At 42.8% G+C, this 24,835-nt stretch overlaps 1 protein-coding gene and 1 long non-coding RNA gene across 8 annotated transcripts in view; one reads left to right on the top strand and one right to left on the bottom strand.

Moving 5' to 3' along the window:
* The first annotated feature begins 5,133 nt into the window (after positions 1–5,133).
* On the top strand, positions 5,134–15,433 carry zbtb18 (zinc finger and BTB domain containing 18). 4 transcript variants are annotated; one of them, XM_061911149.1, is made up of 2 exons: positions 5,134–5,468; positions 11,400–15,433. In XM_061911149.1, exon 2 carries the CDS (start codon positions 11,417–11,419, stop codon positions 13,085–13,087), a length of 1,671 nt encoding a protein of 556 aa, XP_061767133.1. In that variant the 5' UTR covers positions 5,134–5,468; positions 11,400–11,416; the 3' UTR covers positions 13,088–15,433. The 4 variants fall into 4 exon arrangements, with proteins under 4 accessions (XP_061767133.1, XP_061767135.1, XP_061767131.1 ...); XM_061911151.1 differs by lacking the exon at positions 5,134–5,468 and adding an exon at positions 9,255–9,516; XM_061911147.1 differs by lacking the exon at positions 5,134–5,468 and adding an exon at positions 10,413–10,579.
* A 706-nt stretch (positions 15,434–16,139) lies between these two features.
* Positions 16,140–24,835, bottom strand: part of LOC133559415 (uncharacterized) — a 19,513-nt gene continuing 10,817 nt past the window's right edge. For 2 of the 4 annotated variants that reach the window (XR_009808166.1, XR_009808167.1), the window contains 3 exons: positions 18,962–19,032; positions 16,466–16,912; positions 16,140–16,389 (listed from right to left, as the gene is read on the bottom strand). This is a non-coding gene — a long non-coding RNA (uncharacterized LOC133559415). Of the gene's footprint in view, positions 16,390–16,465; positions 19,033–24,835 lie in introns of all 4 variants that reach the window. The other 2 variants (XR_009808164.1, XR_009808165.1) reach the window with 1 other exon arrangement.

Raw genomic sequence — 24,835 nt, 5'->3', positions numbered from 1 at the left:
TTAAGTAACATTTATGACAACTTTTTTCCAAAACACAAAATAGAATGTGAGATATAACAGGATAATGCATACATTTATCTTTTTTTTTCAAAATGCTTACAAAAAAGTGGGACCCCAAAAATTTATTGCGGGGCCCCGTTTTGAAAATTCCAACACTGCTGTCAACAGAGGAGAAAAAATGCTTTAACAAGTTCGAGTATCTTTCCTCTATGACTTTAGCTCCAGACTTCTTATGTTCAATATTGTCCTTTCTGCCACAAGTGGTGGAAATGCGTATTACAACTGAGTATTGCTGCGGCCCATACAGAAAAAAGCTGAGAAACAGATATTTTTTGGCCGCCCCATAGGGGTGCTCGCAGCCCAAAATGGGCTCTGGCCTGATGGTTAAAAAACACTGGTCTAAATTAGACCAATATGTAGAGTCACTCAAATTAGCTCATACTTTTGCTTAATTCCAGTAGTCCACGCAGGCCTCACGATGAACGTCCAACTCCTCCCCATGTGCTCTAATTGTACATTCCTGCACAAGGGGCTCATTGTCCCGCTAAAGTGGATCCCCCAATTTGACAAGCACATAACAGGGTCATCATTCATTTGCATTTTAACAAGTCCTTCAGCTATGACACCGGATCGTGTGAATTCATTACCATACAGCCATACGCTGCATCCAGCCACCTATTAGTAACGCCAATTAGTTTACTAGGACGGCTTTTAGGGGACTGGGGGAGGCATGGACGCAAATTGGCAACCAGAGCTTGCGCTAAACTTTTTTATGTCCCACGGCAGACGTTCCATGAAGGTGTTTGTCCCACTAACCCACATGGGAGCGACATATCACATTATTTTATCATGTTTTCATTTTATAATTGAGGTTTATTGCGGCACTTCTACTGTGCTGTGCTGTGCTGTGCTAAAAAGACAGTGTTATTGACGTTTTATTTAAATATTTTTGTAAGGTCCGCTGTTTTGGTGATCTCGCATGACTTTACATCAAGTGTAGTGAGTCGAACAATAACACAACTATAAAATCAAGCCCGTTATGGGGCAATGTAAACAAACTCCACAGGCTCTACCATAATATGCAAGTGACTTCTCCCAGCCAACCAATGAAGCAAGGTTGTCGAGACTAGGACTATGGTGTGGATTCCTTTCCCGAGGTGCGAACCGACTGGATCGGACATGGCGTGAAGGTAATGACATCTTTTAAATTTAACACTCAAAAGTACTACAAAAACAAAGGGTATAAACAAAAACTTGCACAAAGGAAGAACTATGGACATAAAACAAAACTTGCAAACTATGGCATGAATAAAGAAAACTTACTTGGAACGAGAAAAGAGCATGAAAAAGAGCAGCATGGATCATCAGCATGAATAACAAGGGTGTTTAGAGGGTGAGGTCGCCAGGCTAACTGCCTGGCAACTGCAAGCTTAAATAGTGATGTGGTGATTGACAACGGGTGCATGAGTCCAAATGAATCAGGTGCGTAACATGAGGACAGGTGGAAAACTAATGGGTTGTCATGGAAACAAAGGAGGGAGTGAAAAAACAGGAACTGACAAAATCCAAAAACCATACAGAACATAGCCAAACTAAACATGATCAACAGGACATGACAAAGGTACTGCTAATCAACAGAAGGTTTTAATTAAAGAGAGTTAAACAACTGCTTCCGAGACAGGAGTAATTTTGCATGTTTACCTGCACGCTGTATGATTCACCTTAAATGCATTGTCACGGTTGATAAGTAAGGGAATGCAGTTCAATGAGTGTAGAAGTAGGTCTACCTCCACTACTATATGTGGCGCAATGACCCCAGAGGACCCTTGTCCGGATGTGTGATGAATTTCGACACAGGAAAGAACGTGAATAGAATGACTTTGCTCTGGAAATTGAATTTTCACCATTGCAAAACTTTTAAATACTGCACAGGTTGTAGTTGGTGCAATATTCACATGCAATGTAGCATATATAATTATAAAATGTATTATGCTATAAAGTTTAAAAGGGAGTTCAGGGGCATCCTGTTTCAGATGATCGTCCTTGAGATGTTCCTACAGCTTAATTGGAGTCCACCTGTGGTAAATTCAGTTGGTTGGACATGATTTGGAAAGGCACACACCTGTCTACATATATAAGGAACCAAAAAGGGATGGATGGATGATGATTACAAGAAAGTGACAAAATGAACTTTAAAAGCATACAGCTACTGGCACACACTTTAAAGACAAACAAAAAAACAACGTCTAAAAGTTTAACACGTAAAAAATAAATATCCATCCAAGTATCTATTTTCGGTACATACTTTTGGGTGTAGAATAAGTACTAAAAACCCTCATCTGGTCACCTATTAATCACAGGACACATATCCATGATATTATTTTGCTCTGCCTTTAAACATAACTGAAGGTACAGTAGCTTAGCAAGAGTGTAAAAATATGTTGTTTTTTTGTCCTCTAACGCAGCTACCACTGACACTTTGTATTGACATTGTGTCGATTGAGCAAGTGTTTCGCTTTGATGAACTGAAATACAGAAGATGGGTACTTTTGAGAAGAGTAAAAGGGCCACACAGTAAAAAAAAAGAGCAACAATGGGAGCTGTCTTTGTTTTGAAAATACAAAGGAGAAGACACTTCACTTTCTTTATAATGTCACATGGAGAAAAAACATTGTTAGTTCTCCAATCAACAAGCTACAGTGTTTTCAAGCGCCATTCCTTAATGTGCGCAGAAATTGGTACGCAAACAGGAGGCTACCAAAAACTGTGATGGATGTATGTAATTGATAGGTAGGGGATGTGATCAGTACTGTTGACAAGGACAAACTTAATTTTTTAACCTATGTAAATAAATTATATATATATACATAAACACACACACCCATATACATATAATTATGTATATGTATATATATGTATAAATATATATATATATATACATATGGTGTTCTTGGGATGCAACTCAGTATTCTTCTTCCTCCAAACACGACGAGTTGAGTTTATACCAAAAAGTTCTATTTTGGTTTCATCTGACCACATGACATTCTCCCAATCCTCTGCTGTATCATCCATGTATCCATTTTGGTATAAACTCCACTCGTCGTGTTTGGAGGAAGAAGAATACTGAGTTGCCCCCCAAGAACGCCATAACTACTGTGAAGCATGGGGGTGGAAACATCAACCTTCGGGGCTATTTTTCTGCTAAGGGGACAGGACGATTGATCCGTGTTAAGGAAAGAATGAATGGGGCCATGTATCGTGACATTTTGAGCCAAAACTTCCTTCCATCAGTGAGAGCTTTGAATGGTTGACCAAATACTTATTTTCCACCATAGTTTATAAATAAATTCTTTAAAATTCCTACAATGTGAATTCCTGGATTTTTTTTTCACATTCTGTCTTTCACAGTAGAAGTGTACCTATGATGAAAATTACAGACCTCTGTCATCATTTTAAGTGGGAGAACTTGCACAATCGGTGGCTGACTGAATACTTTTCTTCCCACTGTAAGTATTTGGTGAATAACAAAATATCAACTCAGTACTTTGTAATATAACCTTTGTTGGCAATAACAGAGGTCAAACAATTACTATAGGTCTTTATCAGGTTTGCACACACAGTAGCTGATATTTTGGCCCATTCCTCTTTGCAGATCTTTTCGAGAGCAGTTATGTTTTGGGGCTGTCGCCGAGCAACACGGACTTTCAACTCCATCCACAGATTTTCTATGGGGCTTGAGGTCTGGAGACTGACTAGGCCACTCCAGGACTTTCAAATGCTTCTTACAGAGCCACTCCTTCGTTGCCCGGGTGGTGTGTTTGGGATCATTGTCATGCCCGAAGACCCAGCCACGTTTCATCTTCAAAGCTCTCACTGATGGAAGGAGGTTGTGGCTCAAAATCTCACGATACATTGCCCCATTCATTCTTTCCTTAACACGGATCAATCGTCCTGTCCCCTTAACAGAAAAACAGCCCCAAAGCATGATGTTTCCACCCCCATGCTTCACAGTAGATATGGTGTTCTTGGGATGCAACTCAGTATTCTTCTACCTCCAAACACGACAAGTTGAGTTTGTACCAAAAAGTTATAATTTGGTTTCATCTGACCACATGACATTCTCCCAATCCTCTGCTGTATCATCCATGTATCCATTTTGGTATAAACTCAACTCGTCGTGTTTGGAGGAAGAAGAATACTGAGTTGCATCCCAAGAACACCACACCTACTGTGAAGCATGGGGGTAGAAACATTGCTTTGGGGCTGTTCTTCTGCTAAGGGGACAGGACGATTGATCCGTGTTAAAGAAAGAATGAATGGGGCCATGTATCGTGAGATTTTGAGCCAAAACCTCCTTCCATCAGTGAGAGCTTTGAATGGTTGACCAAATACCTATTTTCCACCATAATTTACAAATAAATTCTTTAAAATTCCTACAATGTGAATTCCTGGATTTTTTTCACATTCTGTCTCTCACAGTTGAAGTGTACCTATGATAAAAAATTACAGACCTCTGTCATCATTTTAAGTGGGAGAACTTGCACAATCGGTGGCTGACTAAATACTTTTTTGCCCCACTGTATAAGAAATATCTTAAATATATATAAATTATATATTATATGTTTTATACAAAATGTAATCTTTTATAATAATTATAATTATATTATATATATATATATATATATACATATATATATATATATATATATATATATATATATGTATATATATATATATATATATATATATATATATATATATATATATATATAAGAAATACTTTAATTTAATGAATTCTCGCTATAAATATACTCCTTCCCCCCTTAACCCTGCCCACTCATATGTGGTGCACCTGCTCACATTTCCCCAGTCTTTCCCCATCTGGGACTACGTTACCCAAGATGCACCTCTGTCCCTCTCCCTGATGCACCGGTCTTTCCCACACACTTGCAGAACAAGTTTGTTTGGAGTCGGTGTGTGTGTGTGTGTGTGTGTGTGTGTGTGTGTGTGTGTGTGTGTGTGTGTGTGTGTGTGTGTGTGTGTGTGTGTGTGTGTGTGTGTGTGTGTGTGTGTGTGTGTGTGTGTGCGTGTCTACGCCAAACGAGAGTCAACGACGAAGAAGAAGAAAAAGAAGAAGAAGAAGCCGTATCCCTCCACCCCTCCTACCTCCAGCTTCCTGGCCGCTTCCAATTGGCCTCCGTGCCCTCCTGGGCGGGCACTATTGGTTTCCAGCCTTGCCAGTCAGCGTCACCCTCCTACCTCAGCCTTGAGTTGTGTGGGGAGCAGCAGCAGCAGCAGCAACAGCAACAGCTCGGAAACATCTGGCCGCCGTAGAGTGCTCGACTCCCCGCGTCGCTGCCCTGCCTGCCCGTGCTCGTCCGTCCTCGACAGCCTGGTTATGGAAATGAGCCCAAAGCCGGTTTAATCAGGAGGGGGAAGAAACGGAGAGACGGCGGACCGTGTTGCCTGTAAGTGCCGCTTGTTCTCACAGAGAGTCCGACTAAAGGAGGCTGGAGGAAGGGAGTAAAAGTAGCTAAAGCTTCCTTAGCATGTCTGTGTGTTGCTAAGTGTTAGCTCTCCTTTGAGCAGCTGTTGTCATAGCACCAGGGGCCTAAGCAAATAGCTCAACAAGACAGATGCCTGTTTTTGTTTTTGTTTTTTTGTCATCGCCTGACTTTTGTTAGCCTCCACGGCTTTAAAGCTAACTGCCTTTCGCTCTTCTATACATTTATATTTGTTTTTAATTATCGTGAGTTTTTGTTTTGTTTACCCCACCTCAACACTTTACTTTCAAGTTTTGTCTCTATGTTCGTCACGCTATTCTCCTCAAAGCCAAACAGCACGAATGACTACCCCCCCACCCCACCCAAAAAATAGAAAAACTGAAACAATTTACCCAATTTCAAACACATAAAATCAAAGAGATAGTGAAAATATAAAGTATTTAGATAGGCATTAAACCGGACACCTACAGTGAAAATGTAAGCCAGTTATTTAGACAGGCATTAAACAGGACACCTACACCTAATTGTGAAGTGTAGTGAAGTGAATTATTACCGTATTTCTCGGACTATAAATTGCAGTATTTTTCATAGTTTGGCCAGGGGTGCGACTTATACTCAAGAGCGACTAATGTGTGAAATTATTAACACATTACCGTAAAATATCAAATAATATTATTTAGCTCATTCACGTAAGAGACTAGATGTATAAGATTTCATTGGATTTAGCGATTAGGAGTGACGGATAGTTTGGTAAACGTATAGCATGTTCTATATGTTATAGTTATTTGAATGACTCTTACCATAATATGTTACGTTAACATACCAGGCACCTTCTCAGTTGGTTATTTATGCGTCATATAACGTACACTTATTCAGCCTGTTGTTCACTATTCTTTATTTATTTTAAATTGCCTTTCAAATGTCTATTCTTGGTTTTGGGTTTTATCAAATCAATTTCCCCCAAAAATAGGACTTCTACTCCATTGCGACTTATGTATGTTTTTTTCCTTCTTTATTATGCATTTTCGGCAGGTGCGACTTATACTCTGGAGCGATTTATAATACAAAAAATACGTTTTCTCTAGTGACTCAAAGCGCTTTACATAGTGAAACCCAATATCTAATTTTTACATTTAAATCAGTGTGGGTGGCACTGGGAGCAGGTGGGTAAAGTGTCTTGCCCAATGACACACCGGCAGTGACTAGGATAGCGGAAGCGGGGATCGAACCTGGAACCCTCAAGTTGCTGGCACGGCCGCTCTACCAACCAAGTTGTACCGCCCAAGTGTATTATAACAGATTATCATAATACTTACAGGGAAAAAACAAGCGTGTATCGTTTTATAAAAGTGTCCATTCAAACTGTTTGCCTTTTATCATTAATAGATAGTACTTTATTTATTCCTTCAGGAGAGTTCCTTCAGGATGTGGAAATGATTTAGACCAGTGGATCTCAACCTTTTTTCAGTGATGTACCCCATGTGAACATTGTTTTAATTCAAGTACCCCCTAATCAGAGCAAAGCATTTTTGGTTGAAAAAAAGAGATAAAGAAGTAAAATACAGCACTATGTCATCAGTTTCTGATTTATTAAATTCTATAATAGTGCAAAGTATTGCTCATTTGTAGTGGTCTTTCTTGAACTATTTGGAAAAAAAGATATAAAAATAACTAAAAACTTGTTGAAAAATAATCAAGTGATTCAATTATAAATAAAAATTTCTACACATTGAAGTAATCATCAACATAAAGTGCCTTCTTTGGGGATTGTAATAGAGATCCATCTGGATTCATCAACTTCATTCTAAACATTTATTCACAAAAAAAGAAATCTTTTACATCAATATTTATGGAACATGTCAACAAAAAATCTAGCTGTCAACACTGAATATTGCATTGTTGTTTTTCTTTTCACAGTTTATGAACTTACATTCATATTTTGTTGAAGTATTATTCAATAAATATATTTATAAAGGATTTTTGAATATTTTTTAAAAATCTCACGCACCCCTTGGCATACCTTCAAGTACCCCTAGGGGTACGCGTACCCCCATTTGAGAACCACTGATTTAGACGAGCATTAAACGGGACACCAAGAGTGAAAATTTAAGTTATTTAAACAGGCATTCAACGGGACACCTCCAGCTAATGGCTAACCAAAGTGTATTATAACAGATTATTTTAATACTAACGGAGAAAAAAAAACAAGCGTGTATCTTTATATAAAATAGACAATTCAAACAATGTAGACCCAGTTTGCCTTTTATTATATATAATTTGGACAAAAATACAAACACATAGGGACAAGTGGTAAAATATGGATGTTGCACTGAGGGCCACCTGCAACTGTATTAAAGTTGATCATAAAGAGTTTAAACATTTAATCGTTGTGGAATAATAAAAGCTGTATTTTATGATAAATACACATTTTTATGATATGGAATAGCCTGCACCAATGTATTACAACACAATTATTCTGATATGTAATTGCGACCCCAAAAGGGTAGAAGATGGATGGATGGATGGATGGATGGATGGATGGATGGATGTAATTACACATTGTTTTTTGTTGTGTTGGCGTAAAAGAAAAATGTTAGATGTTAAACACAAAAAGTGAACTATCAGTATTTATTGGGACTTGGAGAAGTTGTACTATTGTATACGCTCTGCTTCTTCCTACTCCTTTTGGATGTGTGGATAAGTGAACTTTCTTAAGCATGTTCAAAATGATTCAAACAAATGTAAAAAATTACACCAATTTTGCCTTTCGTAATTGATAAGATGTTTAAAAAAAAGTGCTATTTGCTGTACTATGAGTTTTCATTTGCTTTAAAGTATTATAACTTTTTTTGCTGTTTTTACTGTTTATCTGAGTACTCTGAAAGTTTATTTTGCTTTATTAATATAATTAATTATAATAAAGTATGCACAACTTTTTTTTAGTACTATGAAAGTGTTCATGCTTTGAAGTAGTAATAACAATAATATTAAAATGTAGAATTTAGACCTAAATTGCTTCTTTGCACTTTTATTAATCCTCTATTTGACATCCACGCTTGCACTAATAATCAAAAAAGTCCGACTTGGTTGTGGTTTCCGCTCATTAGGTTCCTTAGTGGTTGTTTATATGTTTTGTTTCCATTGTATCATAGCCGGTCATGTTGCTTGTCCGAGGGTGGCGGTGGTGGGATAGGGGGGGTGTTTGGCCGAATGAATGAATGAGTGAGTGAATACAAGACGAGGCTGTGGCACTGAAGCGTAAAGAAGTGGAAAACAATATCAGCTGCGTGCGTCTGTCAGTTGCAAATGCGCCTTTGTTTGCGGTTACCGGAAAGAAAGAAAAAAAAACAAACAAAAAAAAACAAGTTGTTATGAGTGATGTAAACTTTTTTGTGTGTGCGTGGCTGAACTAACATTTAAACGAGAAAATAAACCATGCCGCCGCTGCTGCTGTTAGTCATTCATGTTGTTTCCCAGCGAAAGAAAGAGGGGGGTATAAAAATGGGGTGGGGTGGGGGCGACAAAGTTGCGTGGTGTTGGTTAAAATGAAAGCGGAGTCTGGTGGCAGGAGTGTAGAGGAGGCAGCATATGGCTGTAGAAAGAGCACAGCTGGAGGTAGCATCTCCATCTGAGGATGATGTCAGAGCAGCTGACAGGCTGCCATCCACCCCTCCCCGGTCCTTTATTGTGAGGCAGCCTGGGAGAGTGTGTGTGTGTGCGTGTGTGTGAGCGCCAGTTAGGAGGAGGAGGAGGTGGTATTTCGTTCCCCCTCTAACATCTCCACCACTTTGCATCTGTCCCTCGCAGTTTGAACAGGGAGCTTTTTTTTGTGTGTGTGTGTGTGTGTGTGTGTATGTGTCTCCTACCCACTCGCCGACTCAAGAGCGGTGCGGGCGAGCAAAGCAGAGCGAGGCGAGAGAAGGAAGGGAAGGAAAGAGAAAGAGCAGCCACAAAGCTCCGGCAGCTCCTCAAGCCACAGTGGAGTTAATCAAGTTGATGCGTACCGCTGCAGGTATCGTCTCCTATAACTCTTGTTTGTAAGTGTGTGTGTGTGTGTGTGTGTGTGAGAGTGACCCTGAACCTGGGGGAGTAGACGTCTAGGTGATGAGTTGTGGCTCGAGTGTGGACTAGAAGCAAGATTATTAAAAGTTGAGTGTTCTTGGTTTGGTTTGAGTTCTCTGAAGTTTAAAGAGTAAATAATCACCAGTATTTGTATTTGTAATCCCAGTAATCTAACTTGTGAGGGAGGTTTTGCGTAAAATCACTGGAAAGCATGTGCGGGCGCCTCGAGCCGGCCCGGAGTAGATGAGACTAATTTAGAAGTTGCAGATTTGAGCTGCCTGAATTGGCTAGACAGCTGTAATCGCACTCCCTCCTAGTCTTAATCTCTTTATCTGGCTAGCAGCTGCCATATGGCCCCCGTCAGCTGGATCAGATGTGGCTAAGCCGCCCTCGCTGCCTGCCTGTCCTGCCCGCCTGTCCGTCCGTTCGTCCCAGCCTCGCGTCCTTCTCCCCGAGACCCCAGCAGCCTCCCGACCCAAGTTGAAGGATCGGTTTGGTTCGGGACTGCGCCGCCGACTGCCCTCCGGAGCCTTTTCGCTGCCGGCTCTTTAACCGCCGCCGCTGTTTTTATTTTTAGCCATCTTTAAGGATTAGGATTGATGCTGTGACGAGCAGGGCACTTACAGTGATTGTATTGTAAATCTTCTCTTCTTCTGGGCAGACGGGGGGGTTAAGGAGTGGGGAGGGGTGGCGAGGGGCAGCTCCGCGGATGTGCGAGGTTTTTTCTCGTAAGACTACGACGGGAGGGAAGGCGTGCGTGAGTGAAAGATAGAAGTGGTGGGCAAAAGGAGGGGGACAGGAGGAAGGAGGGGCTAGTTCACCCTTGTCCCCGTAAGCCCCCCCCCCCTCCTGCTCCCCCCTCCATTCCCCTCCCCTCATTAAAAGTAGTCTGAACAAGCATACACACACTCATCCATTCTTGCGGAGGCTTCATTCAAATGAGGCCATTTAACTGTCCGGGCTAACGAGCGACATGTACTTTCTCAGGCGGGACAAACCGACGAGGCTAACAGGTGGGACCTCGTCGCTACTGCATCGCACTTTAAAGCCACTTGTCAGCAAATTCAGCTTCTCCTGAAATGACTTTTTTTTTCTTTCTTTTTTTTCATTTTCCGGTTTGTACTTTGTGGAGGTGGCAGGCAGGCAGGTGTGTGTGTGTGTGTGTGTGTTTGTTGGTTGCGTACGTGAGGACAGCGTGTGCAGCTGAAAGCCGGTTACCTAAAAGGGCCGTGCCAGGCCAGGCCAAAGTGGGTTAATAAAAATAACCAGCGTAGGAGCAGCGACACAGGCCAGAGTGCAGGCAGAGGAGGCAGAAAGATGCATCAGTGCTGCATTACTTTGCCACCAGAACTCCTCCGGTGTGCACTCCTGCTTTATTACCGTATACTTTAGTACAGCCTTTTTATTATTTCCTTATTTACATTCCTGCTAAGAGAGCAGCGCAGTGTAACGGTGCTGCTAAAAATACATCAATTGATTTGTATGTTTTGTCTCCTCTGCATGGTTCTCATTATTGTATCCATTTCTTTTTTACTGGAAATTTTGTTTGTTGCCGTCTCATCGGCGCTTTGTTTGTGCCATATGTGTGCTTGGCATCCCGTCTCCTCTGCTGTCTGTTTAGCACGTCTTTTAATTGGTCTTGTTTGAGATCGTTTTGCTCATCTTCATTTTTGTCAGACGACGACGAAATTGATCTGGGGTTTAATGAAGTCTGTTGTCTTGGAGTGAGTCTGTAATTCTTGGTCTCGGCGCTCACGTAAATGTCTTTTAAAAGCATTAAAGGCGTCATTAAAAGCCCTGAAACATCTGACGTTGCCTTTTGTGTGTCCGCAGGTTATGAGGACAGCAGGATGGAGTTCCCTGACCACAGCCGACATTTACTCCAGTGTCTGAGCGAGCAGCGGCACCAGGGCTTTTTGTGCGACTCCACGGTCCTGGTGGGCGATGCCCAGTTTCGAGCACACCGCGCCGTCCTGGCCTCGTGCAGCATGTACTTCCACCTCTTCTACAAGGACCAGCTGGACAAGCGGGACGTGGTGCACCTCAACAGCGACATCGTGACGGCGCCCGCGTTCTCCCTGCTGCTGGAGTTCATGTACGAGGGCAAGCTGCAGTTCCAGGCTCTTCCTGTAGAGGACGTGCTGGCCGCCGCCTCCTACCTGCACATGTACGACATCGTCAAGGTGTGCAAGAAGCGGCTGAAGCGGAAGGCCACGGCGGAGGCGGACAGCACGCGCAGGGAGGACGACGGCGGCTCCAGCTGCTCCGACAAGGCCGACAGTTTCTCGGACGGATCGACGGGGCGACCCGCCACCGCCGACCTGCTGCACAGCGACGAAGAGGAGGAGGGGAAGAGCGAGAGAGCACAGCTATGGTTGCGGACGCCAGCCATGGCCACGAGCAGCCCGGGTCACGCAGAGGCGGAGCCGCAGGCCGGCGAGGGGCTGACGGAAGGCACCAAGCTGATGTCTCCGGCAGGAAGCCCTTCCAGCTCCACAGGATCGCTTTCCCAGAAGTCTCACCGCTCCGCGGGCTCTCGAGGACACCGCGGCAGGCGGGTGTCCAACGATACCGCCGACTGCGTCCTGGACCTGTCAGTGAAGCCGACATCCGGCAGTAACCACGGCAACCACCACCCGACGTACTTCAGCGGTGCAGCCACACCGGACAGGCTGCAAAGCCCGCTGGCGGTGAGGGTGAAGGTGGAAAGGGGTGTGGCTTCGGACGAGGAAGAGGACCTAGGGGGCGGGGACTATGCGATGGAGCACAGTGGCATCGCCAAAGCAACGGTTCCCAGCACCAACGGGGGCTTGAGCCACCACGGGGTCGGGGGTCCTCTGTCGGTCCAGAGGAGGCTGGGCTTGGAGGCGCACCTCTCCGCCCTGCGAGAGGCGTCGCTAGCGTCCGAGCTGGACCGTGACGAGAAGCCCCCGGCGACCGCCGACAACGACGACCTACTCGGGGGGGAGAGCGAGCGCACGCAGGCCGACGCGGCCAGCATGGACAGCACGCTGCTGCCGTACGTGTCCAACATGCTGTCGGCGCCGCACACGCAGATCTTCATGTGCCCGCTGTGCAACAAGGTGTTCCCCTCACCGCACATCCTGCAGCTCCACCTCAGCTCGCACTTCAGGGAGCAGGAGGGCATCCGCGCCAAGCCCGCCGGCGACGTCAACGTGCCCACGTGCACCATCTGCAGCAAGACCTTCTCCTGCATGTACACGCTCAAGCGCCACGAGCGCACGCACTCCGGCGAGAAGCCCTACACCTGCACCACCTGTGGCAAGAGCTTCCAGTACTCGCACAACCTCAGCCGCCACGCCGTGGTGCACACGCGCGAGAAGCCGCACGCCTGCAAGTGGTGCGAGCGCCGCTTCACGCAGTCGGGGGACCTCTACCGCCACATCCGCAAGTTCCACTGCGAACTGGTCAACTCACTGTCGGTCAAGAGCGAGCCGCTAGCGCTGCCCAATGTCAGGGACTGGGCCATCGAGGACAGCTCGCAGGAACTGTGGAAGTAGAGGCGTGCGAGCGGGGTCCTTGCCAACATTTAGGGGGTCTTTCAGTGAGTCATCTTCTTGTTTGTTGCAAAAATCTCATTCGATTGCACTTTAATAGCACATGAAAATGTTACTACTGAGTTTTTCATCAAGTACAAGGGGTTTCAGTTGTAGTCTGGATTTTATCCAGAGAAAGCTCCGAGAAGGTCTTGCTTGTTTGAATTTTTTTTCAATTTAATTTTATTATTTAACTTTTTGTGTTTCATCTCACAACACTCCGACTCGGACCGACGCCACGCTCCTCAAGAACAAAAGCATTATGATACACTAAACGGGTATCACAATATTGGCACACACACTTTGAAGAAGTGTGTGAGCGTGTGTGTGTGTGCACTCTACTACGCCAACACCTGATGTGCAAGTGTGTGTGTGTGTGTGCGCGCGCGTGTGTGTGTTTAATTAGATATTTCACTGGCACGGAGGCGCAGCTAGCGTCGTGGTGCGTTCAGGGCGAGTCGAGCGACTGACAAACTGATGGCACTCATGCAATGCACAGCCTCTTTTTTTAATTTTGATGATTTTTTTTTACTTTCAATAAATTTGAAGTATTTCCTAAACATTAAAAAAATACATTCTAATAGTTATTATATTATTGTTATTAATTAATACAGTAGTGTTTCTGAAATCTAGCTGGCAGTCTTTTTAAATTTGTTGGAAAAGTATTTAATTTAAGGTTGTTGTATATTGTTATAGTTTTAAATCTTTTTGTTTTACTTTATTATTGTAATAATTCTATTTTGTTAGTTGTTTTTTTTAACAGGACCTGCTGTTGTTGCATGACGTTCAAACTTGTATATTTTAAGTTTTCCCAAAAAAAAAAAGGAAAAAAATGTGAATTTGCAGTGTTACTGTACACATCGTTATTGATCAAATATTTGACAATGGGCTCCTTTTTATTTAACAAACATGATTTTCTTTGTGAATACTACTCCAGGGTGACGTCTGTTGCAAAGCTGACTATGGTGGGTGGGGAGGGGCATGCATGGATTCAAATGTTGTTGTCCTGAAAAGTTAGAGAGGGGTGGGGGAATTTAGCTTGATGGTGAACATCTTGGAAATGTGATGAAGCTTTTGAAGTTTGTCTATGTGCACTGAATGTGCGTGCGTGTGTGTGTGTTGTCACCCGTCAGTGTGGAAGTTCTTCATCCGCCCAGCACTTCTTCGGTTTAACGTTGTGCAATCATGGGCGTCCTCGGAAGGCTCTGGAGGTCTGACGAGGGTGGTCATGTGACGCCAAAATGGCTAAAAGATGAAAAAGGGTCTGTCCTGCTGAAATAGTGAAGAGTCAAATGTGTGTGTGTAAGCACCTTTTTAAGATTAAAAAAAAAAAAGAGAGACCTGATTATGAGATATTTGCTGGAAAAGATGCCTTGGACTTAAACATTTGTAACTGAAAAATGTCTTGCTTCCATTTTTGGATCAAAACTCTTTTTCAGACAAAAAAAACAAAATCGGTGAATGTTGTTTTTGGGCAAGGACAGCTCCTGGTTTTTATGTATAAATTCAAGCAGTGTGGAAATATTTTCAGACAAGCGTTTATACAATCCAAAAAAAAGGACTTGCTGAATGTGTGTGCGTGTGTGCGTGTGCGTGTGTGTGTGTGTGTGTGTGTGTGTGTGTGTGTGTGTGTGTGTGTGTGTGTTTCTCCATCCATGCACCCATCCTGCTGTTTTCATCATCACTACTGCTGTTTTTTTTCTTCCTTTAATATATTTCTGGTTAATATATTTCTGGTTGTACTTGACCGCCTTAAACTGCTGTAGTCCAGGCCGATCATTTTTCTCTTTTTTTCAGTTTATTTTAAATCTATTTGTAATAATTTATTTCCGGAGCATGAGTGACGTTGAGCGCTCGGGAATCTGTGAACTATATATCCACACTTATTTTAATTTTAATTTTTTTGCTGTGTTTACTTGAAGACAAGTGTGTGTCTGTGGGGTGTGAGAATAGTTGTTTTAATTTAAAGAAGGTTTAAAAATGTCTCAGACCGTTTGTGGGGAAGGTTTTAAATGTGACTGTTTTTTTAATAAATAAAAAAAAAGACAATCACCATCAAACAAGCAGATTTCTTCAGATGTATTTGCTCCCTGCTGAGATTGAATACTTTCAACTTTTTTTTTTTCTTAATTTAAGTCCGATATAGTCATTTTTAGCTTTGACAATCATAGTTTGACTTATTTTTGTGGTTGTTTTTCTCAAGGGGAGCGAATTCCAACTGTGTTTAGTTTTGTAATTTCCGGTGTGCTGTTGTTGACATTTTTAAATTGTGTGCAAACTGCAATAAATTATAAGGTTCTTGACATTGGACCACTTTGTGTTTGAGGCGTTTTTTTCCTTTTATTAATTTTGACTACAAAGCATCGCCGAGTCGAACTGAGCCAGTGGTTCTCAAACCTTTCACCGAGTACCACCTCGGAAAACACTTGGCTCTCAGAGTACCACCATCATGAGCACCATTAAAATACAGCAGCTTAGTAGGCCTAAGTAGTCATTAAAAACAAGGCAGAGGTTTTATTTAACAGACTATTTAATATGTTTGGCCACTGTAACATTACACGCAATTTGAAAACTTTGAATATAGGAAAATAAAATAAGGTACTGATTCTTTGGCGTATCACTAAATCATGTGTGTAAACATTTTGGCTCGGAGGCAACATTGGGCTAAAAAAAACCTGCCACGGGTTATATATATATATATATATATATATATATATATATATATATATATATATATATATATATACTGTTTCAAGTTTCTTCAAAATAGCCACCCTTTGCTCTGATTACTGGTTTGCACACTCTTGGCATCTCTCGGTGCGCTTCAAGGGGTTATGGTTGATTAGTGGAATTTCTTGCTGTAAAAAGTCACGCAAATAAAGAAAACTCATATATACACCGTATATTACCAAATAGTAGCCCGGGAGTTTATTTCCCAAAATCATTTTTGGAGACGGGCGTTTAAAAGAAGCAGGCTGTTATTTGCACAAGGCTTTTATTTATTTTTGCACCAGCCTGCACCAGGCCATTATTTGGTTACAATGGTTACTGTCCAGAATTTTTTTTCGTATAAAAAACTTTAAATGTAAAAGCTATTGTAAACATACAAACAAAAAAACAAGACTATCAAAAGACAAGAGATCAACAAGGCCCTGCTTTCTAGCCACCAAAAGCATCTCTCTGCCTGCCTGACATGGCTGTCCCTCCTTGAGGCAGTAAATGAGCTGGTCCGCACTCCCATCAGCTGCCACCGTCAGCCCACACACCTTGTAGGATACAAGAAAGCAACAATCAGCTATGGCTACTGTTTGCAGCACACATACACACAGCCAGCCAGCCAACCTTGAATGAGTTGATCAGTGTCCCGATTCAGAGCATCCCAGGCTCCCAGGACCCAGTCGACCAGGAGGCGGCGGGAAGGGGCTCTCAGGTTCCCTGACTTGGTGTAGGTCTTGTCTTTATCCCCAGCCATCCAGTTATCATAGTAGTCATGGAGCTGCGCTTAGAAAGGGCCATTCCACACAACATTGAGGGCCGGCAGGTACTTTGTGCAACCTCCAGATATAACAGCCATTGTAAGGTTGTAGCCCCCTTTGAGCTCTGCCTTCGTGGCCTCGCTGATATGGCATCGGTACGAGTCCCATGCTAGTAGCCTCGATCCAAAGTGAAACTTCCCCACCGCCCTCTGGAGCCAATCCTTTGTCAGGTCATCATTAAACCAGCTATTCTTGGAAGAAGCTATGATCACCCCGGGGATGCTCTGCATAGCCTTTACATCACGGACAGCACCTTTAAACACAATGTAAGACTTCAGCTTTGTCCCGTCTGTTTTGGCTGCAAGAGCCGGTGTGGCCGGTTGTTTTTAGGCAGATGGTGCGGGCGCCCCTCTCATTGACCGTACTAAAAACCAACCATGTCAAACCAGACGACTGTTTCATCCATGGCGATAATCATTTTGGGCTGGATTTTCTTGGCCTCTATCTGTTTAGTAGAGAAAACGAGGATGTTGACAATCTTCTCGACGGGAGCGTCCTCCTGTGCAACAGTTGTTCTCCTCCTGAGGGTAAAGTTGATCCGACGCAGAAATCGATTAAGCCAGCCACTCGTTGCACCAAACACCACCCCGGTGTCTCTCGTGGTGGCATACAACTCCTTGGCCTTAATGCGGATAATTTTGCGGGACACACGGTGGTCCAGTCCACAAAGGTGATGTATCCACTGACACAAATTAGCATCAAGCTCGTCGCTCACTTTCTTCCTACCTCCGCCGGATAAGCGAGCCCATTTTCCATCTATTGCCGACTGAGATAGTAGTTCTCCCTTTTTTTGTTTCCATTCGCGTACACGCTTTGGGTCAACGTTAAACTGCCTGGCCGCTGCCAAACCAGAATTCTTCTCCGCATACTTCACAACCGCTAGCTTGAACTTTAAGTCAAACTTTCTGTTCTTCTTCCCCCTTAAAGAATTTCTGTCCATCAGTTGTGGTTTACCGCTGTACATGGGCTATTATTAGGAAGAGGCGTTTGATTCACAAAATGGGCTCAGACATGGGCGGTTATTTGCCCAAGGGCGTTTACTTGGTAATATACGGTATATATTCCATTTTAAGAGTATGTGAAAGTTCGACTCCTACCTTGTTTACTTCCGTGACGGCCTCTTTAAAGTTTTGTAATCAGAAATATCAAGCAGCTATAAAGCCCCAAATTGGATCAATGTGGAAAAGTATTTTGCATTTTGTTTCCATCATGCACTGCAGGGGATTTAAATAGGTCGAATTTTGAATTATGTGTTGTGCTTAGACTTTTTTTTTTTTTTTTATAACATCCACACTTTTCGTCTTTGTTTATTTGCGCCATGAGTGGGAAAGGTTGTTTGGATTGGGTCATACGTTAGAAACTCTGTGGTACGTGCATGTCGAAGTACAATTCCTAGTCATTCACCTGAATTACTGACCACGCGGTAGACGTGTAGCAGTTATAGCGGTATAGCTCGGTTGGTAGAGTGGCTGTGCCAGCAACTTGAGGGTTCCAGGTTCGATCCTATCCTAGTCACTGCCGTTGTGTCCTTGGGCAAGACACTTTACCCACCTGCCCCCAGTGCCACCCACACTGGTGTAAATGTAACTTACATATTGGGTTTCACTATGTAAAAGCGCTTTGAGTCACTAGAGAAAAGCGCTATATAAATATAATTCACTTCACTTATACTGTTATAGATATAAAATTAACTTGGAGGCCCCCCTCGGCCGGGTTCCTCGTTTAACTGGGGACGTTTCGGGCTGTGGCTTGAACTCGGCAAGACGATGAACACCACGGTATTGGTTGTGCAAGTTTGCACGTGTCCAGAAACCCACTACTACCGACCACGCAGTCTGATAGTTTATATATCAATGATGAAATATCAAAATTGCAACACATGCCAATACGGCCTTTTTAGTTTACTAAATTGCAATTTTAAATTTCCCGGGAGTTTCTTGTTGAAAACGTCGCGGAATGATGACGTGTACGCGTGACGTCGCGGACTGTAAGGAAATATTAGCGCTGTGCACACACACAGCTAAAAGTCGTCTACTTTAACCGCATAATTACACAGTATTTTGGACATCTGTGTTGCTGAATCTTTTGCAATTTTTTCAATTAATAATGGAGGAGTCAAAGTAGAAAGATGGAGTTGGGAAGCTTTAGCCTTTAGCCACACAAACACACAGTGATTCCTTGTTTAAAATTCCCGGAGGTGAAGCTTTCCTATGGATCAGAGCGGTCAAGCGAACATGGATCCCGACCAAATGTCAACCAGCAGTTTTCGGTGAGAAAATTGTGGTAAAAGTCGCCTACTTACCGGAGATCAGCAAAGCTTGTGCAATCCATACAGCTGGCGTCGACTTCCCTCAGAGACTGGCCTCAAGACACCTGTGAACACACCCTTCCGACTATCAGGTACTATTAAATTTACTAAAACACTAGCAACACAATAGAAAGATAAGGGATTTCCCAGAATTATCATAGTAAATGTGTCTAAAAACATCTGAATCTGTCCCAATGCAATCGCCTTTTGATTTTATTTTATTTTTTCTAGTCCATCGCTATCAATATCCTCAAACACAAATCTTTCATCCTCGCTCAAATTAATGGGGAAATTGTCGTTTTCTCGGTTCGAATAGCTCTTTTTGTTGGAGTCTCCCATTAAAAACAATGTGAGAATGTGAGGAGCCATCAACGGGTGACATCATCGTCTGCTACTTCCGGTAAAGACGAGGCTTTTCTGTTAGCGACGAAAAGTTGCAAACTTTATTGTGGATGTTCTCTACTAAATCCTTTAAGCAAAAATATGGCAATATCGCGAAATGATCAAGTATGACACATAGAATGGACCTGCTATCCCCGTTTAAATAAGAAAATCTCATTTCAGTAGGCCTTTAAAGGCTCCAGAGGGGCCGACGAGGGAGGTTCAGGCATTGGCAGCGAGTGGCGATGTGGGAGGAAGCTACCTGCGTGCGCACGTCGGTCGGCCATGCTGGCTGCACACCCGCGTGTGTAGGCATAACATTTTTTCAAAAAACGTGTACAGAAGCTTGTTGCGCGCCACCTCCCCTCCTCCGGCACAGGCGCGCACATTCACGCAGCTTGCAAAGCTCCTCAAGTCGTGTCCAGTAAAGAAATCAGCTTTGGCTCATGTGGCGCTGCTCTTACAGATGCATTAGGCGCTGGGCGGCCAAGGAGCAGCAGCGTTCATTAGGCCACAGATGGCCTCCTTCGGTAAGCCCCCGACGCACACTCACGCCATAAGCTGGCTCCTAATCTTGATGGCATTGTCCCCGAGTCTGATGAGCTCCTAATTTTGCTCCGAGAAAAAACCCGCCAGTGTCCAGAAAAGCTAAAGTTAATAACTGAACCTTCAGATAAGCATGCATCATGGTAAGGGGGAGGGGGAGAAGGGGGCGGGGGGGTTTATGGTTCTCCAGCAGGTGTACAAGTGTTTGAAAAGTGTGTTTTTAAGTGGGCCGCTCCTCCTTTCAATTCATTCAAAGCTGCTGTTGGAAATACAACGACAACAAGGCTGCCCCATTAATTGCAATCTGCGGTGTTGGAAGTGAACATCTGCTTGCAGGCCGAGCGAGCGCTCGCTCTCTCATGGCGAGGAGGCCGGGCGAGGCTCGCCGGTGAATGTAGGTCATTAATTTGTTTCTGTCCTTTGTTTACTTAAGGAAGGGGAGGTGGTGGCGGGGTGGGGAGGTGGTTCGGGGGGGGGGACAAAGGGGCAGCTGCAGAACCATTTGGCTGTGCCCAAAGGCGGCCCCGGCTCAACATGTTGGGAGGCCGAGGCCAGCTTTGGCTCCTGTCTGGGGGCCCCGGCTCCTCACGCCCGCGCCGCCTCGCGTGACGGCAGCCGCCTCTGCCAAGCTGCCAGGGAGGGCTGCTCTATACCAAGCAAGGGGACGGGTGAAAGGGTCTCAGATAAAAGACCAGGGTCCGGCCTCCTGATGTTTAACGCTGTTTCACGAGCGCGGCATCCGACCAATCGAATCTTGCAAGACATTGAAACGACGTTGACAACTTGTTGAGTTAGGTCCTGACGTTGAGCAACTCAAAACAACGTGCTTTTTGTCGACGTTAAAGGGGAACTGAACTTTTTTTGGGGGGGGGGGGGGATTGTCCCACACGCCATTAGACTGGACAACTCCTCTCTGGGGGAGGGAGCGGGGGAGTCTTGGGTACTAGGATGACAGGGGATGCAAAACAATAACAGTGCAATACGTTTTCATAACATGGTCACTACTACCTAGTTTTTCTTGTTATATTCTTATTTTACTGTTATGTTTTTGTTGTCATTGTTGCTTTTTATTTTTATTCTTGTTGTAATATTTTTCAATTTTGTTTCCATTTATACCCCCATTATTTACTTTTTAAATTCGATCTCAATTCTGTACACTGCTGCTGGAATTTTAATTCTCCTGAAGGAACTCTCCTGAAGGAATCAATGAAGTACTATCTATCTATCTGTCACAACTTGGCTTGGATTAAAGTTGTTTCTTCGATGCAGAGAATGATTTGCACGGGCGAGACGTGACTGTGAGTACATCGTTGATTATTTAAACACTATAATAAAAAAATAAACAAACTAAGGGCGCTCACAAGGAGGTACAGACAGTTGGCTATGAACAAACAAAAGACTAGAAATAAATGCTGCAAACTACAAACATGAAACAAAAACACTTGCTCGATTGGCATGAATAATAATGAACTATGAACAAAACAAGCACAATGGCATAAATACAAAAACTTACACGGCACGGAACTATGGTTGAGGGCATGAAGGGGGTCCAGCATGGGTAGCGTGTGTGAAGATCCCAGAATGAAGACAAGAAAAAGAGTGACTTAAGTTGCTATGATAATTAGTGAAAACAGGTGTGAGGCTGAGGACAGGGACGTGACATGACAGGTGAAAAGTAATGAGTTGGAATAGAGACGAAAACAAACCAGGAAGTGCCAAGACAGAACTTAAATGTCCAAAAAACTAAACATAACCTGACCAAAACCAAAACATAAACTTACAGGTGTGACACTATCCATCTATCTATCTATCTATCTATCTATCTATCTATGTATCTATCTATCTATCTATCTATCTATCTATCTATCTATCTATCTATCTATCTATCGTTTACAACAGACCTGGACAAATTAAGGCCCGGGGGCCACATGCGGCCCTTTAAGCTTTTCAATCTGGCCCGCCGGACATTCCCAAATATATTTTTTAGATGTTTAAAGGCCTACTGAAACCCAATACTACCGACCATGCAGTCTGATAATTTATATATCAATGATGAAATATTAACATTGCAACACATGCCAATACGGCCTTTTTAGTTACTAAATTGAAATTTTAAATATCCCGCGAAGTCTCCTGTTGAAAATGTCGGGATGATAACGCGTGCATTTGACGTCACCGGTTGTAGCAGACATTTTTTTCTAGCCCGATCCAAGCTATAAGGAGTCTGCTTTGATCGCATAATTACACAGTATTCTGGACATCTGTGTTGCTGAATCTTTTGCAATTTGTTCAATTAATAATGGAGAAGTCAAAGTAGAAAGATGGAGGTGGGAAGCGGTGTATTGCGGCTGCCTTTAGCAACACAAACACAGACGGTGTTTCCTTGTTTAAAGTTCCCGAAGGTGAAACTTTACTATAGAACAAAGCGGTCAAGCGAAAATGGTTCCTGACCACATGTCAACCAGCAGGTTTCGGTGAGAAAATTGTGGTTATAAGTCGGCTCTTACCGTAGTTATGAGCGGAGCTTGCGTCCTCCTGCAGGTGCGGACTCTCTTACCTCCTCCCACCGGAGACACTGGCGGTCACCACACCCGTGGCAACACCCGTCCGACTTTCAGGTACCATATAATCTCACTAAAACACTAGTAACACAATAAGCAGATAAGGGATTTTCCAGAATTATCCTAGTAAATGTGTCTAATAACATCTGAATCGCTCCCACAGCCCTGTCTTTTTTTTTTTTTTACTTAATTTTTTTTTTCTAGTCCTTCACTTTCACTATCTTCATCCACAAATCTTTCATCCTCGCTCAAATTAAACGGGAAATTGTCGCTTTCTCGGTCTAAATCGCTGTAGCTGCTGGTGGCTATGATTGTAAACAATGTGAGGAGCTCTACAACCAGTGACGTCACGTGCACATCATCTGCTACTTCCAGTAAAGGCAAGGCTTTTTTATTAGCAACCAAAAGTTGCAAACTTTATCGTCCATGTTCTCCACTAAATCCTTTCAGCAAAAATATGGCAATATCGCGAAATGATCAAGTATGACACATAGAATGGACCTGCTATCCCCGTTTAAATAAGAAAATCTCATTTCAGTAGGCCTTTAAGATGTAAAGTGTAGCTGCCATTATGATGAGCAGTGATGTTTTCTAATGACCGTGGTTGGAATCTGCGCTTTTGCATGATATACCGGTTACTATGGTAATATAATTAGTTACTATGGTACTTCAACAGACGCGGAAGGAGATTTTCACAATAAAATTCTAAAGCTCAGTTATGTGTCTTATATATCAGATAGAAGGTGGGTTTATTTGTACCCTTCGCGTTCCTATTTCACTTTTTGTTGCATTTTTGTTCCGTTTCACTTGATTGTAAAATATGTCGATTGACAGGGGGGTGTGACGTTCATGTTTTGTTAATATTCAGTGTTTTATTGTTCAAAGAAAAATGTAAAATTCCATTGTTTTTTAAGGCGGTCTGTCATAAAGTTTTTACCATTCAATCAGACATTATTGTGAGGTTTTGTATAAGTGTTCTTAAGAATAGATTTACTGGCCCCAAGACACATTTTTTTCTCTAATTGTGGCCCCCGAGTCAAAATAATTGCCCAGGCCTGGTTTACAATCATTATGAAAGAAAACTCGTAAATAAAATGTCAGATCCTCTATTCTGCTCATAAGACCCAATAAAAAAAACATCCAAAAAGTGCCAACAATCCTCCATTTAAATTATGTGACTTGAATATAAAGCAAGTATTACTGATATTGTTATTATAAGTTCTAACGCAGACAAATTATTTATGGAGGCGCGGCGCCGTGATCACTTCTGTGTTGACATCATCGACTGATCAGCTGCTTTTTCGTTTCCTTGCTTGTCAAACTTCATATCATAATTGGGGGTTAAATCACCAAAATTATTCCCGGGTGAGGCCACTGCTGCTGCTCACTGCTCATCTCACCTCCCAGGGGGTGATCAAGAATGATGGGTTAAATGCAGAGAATAATTTCACCACACCTAGAGTGTGCGTGACAATCATTGGTACTTTAACTTTAACTTTGAATCATGCCCCTCACCTGGATAGTAGAAGGATGAAGATGTATTCCAAAAAGTTGGTGCACTTTGACAGCCAATTTAGACCCAGAAATGGCGAGAACGACACGAAAAGATGCTTGGTTACACCCAATTTATTCGCAAGGATTTTAAATCACTGCGATGAGGTGGCGACTTGTCCAGGGTGTACTCTGCCTACCGCCCGATTTTAGCAGAGATAGGCACCAGCGCCCCCCGTGACTCCAAAGGGGAATAAACGGTAGAAAATGGATGGATCAGAATCAGAATCAGCTCTATTGTCATTACGCAAGGTAACGAGATTGAGGATGGATGGATGGATGGATTTTAAATAATTCTTCATCTAAACGGGAATATATGAACATCCTAGCAGTTTCCATTCTGATGACAGCAGACCTTGTACAGTAATTGATGTTTAATTATGTGTGTTGGCTTTCATGAAGTCTGCAATCAGTGATGAAGAAATAAAAGCATACGTCGTGATGTGTTTTTAAAATAATGTGCCATCAAAATACGTAAATATTAAATGTTATTATGAATGTGCTCGTTACTACATTACATGTGTACTTACATCCTGTATATAAAACCTTAATCGAGGTGTTTGGATGTTTTTTAAGAGCTCTATAAGCAGAATAGAGCAACTCTTATAGGTTCCATTGTGAGCGTACTTTTGATCGGATTTATTTAATATTTAAAATGTATTAAAAAAAAAAAAAAACTTCCGTCATCATGTCTCTCATGATAGTCAACAAAAAAAATGTGCAGTTCCCCTATAAGGCCTTGTTTACATTACTGGTCAATTCCGATTGTTTTGTCCATACGTAACCTGTATGAATTTTTTCATGTGAGTGTGAACAGTGCAATTCAGAT

Source organism: Nerophis ophidion, linkage group LG09 (assembly GCF_033978795.1).
Source record: "Nerophis ophidion isolate RoL-2023_Sa linkage group LG09, RoL_Noph_v1.0, whole genome shotgun sequence".
NCBI lineage: Eukaryota > Metazoa > Chordata > Actinopteri > Syngnathiformes > Syngnathidae > Nerophis > Nerophis ophidion.
Note: the sequence above shows the minus strand (reverse complement) of the source record. Positions and strands in the feature narration are given on the sequence as shown.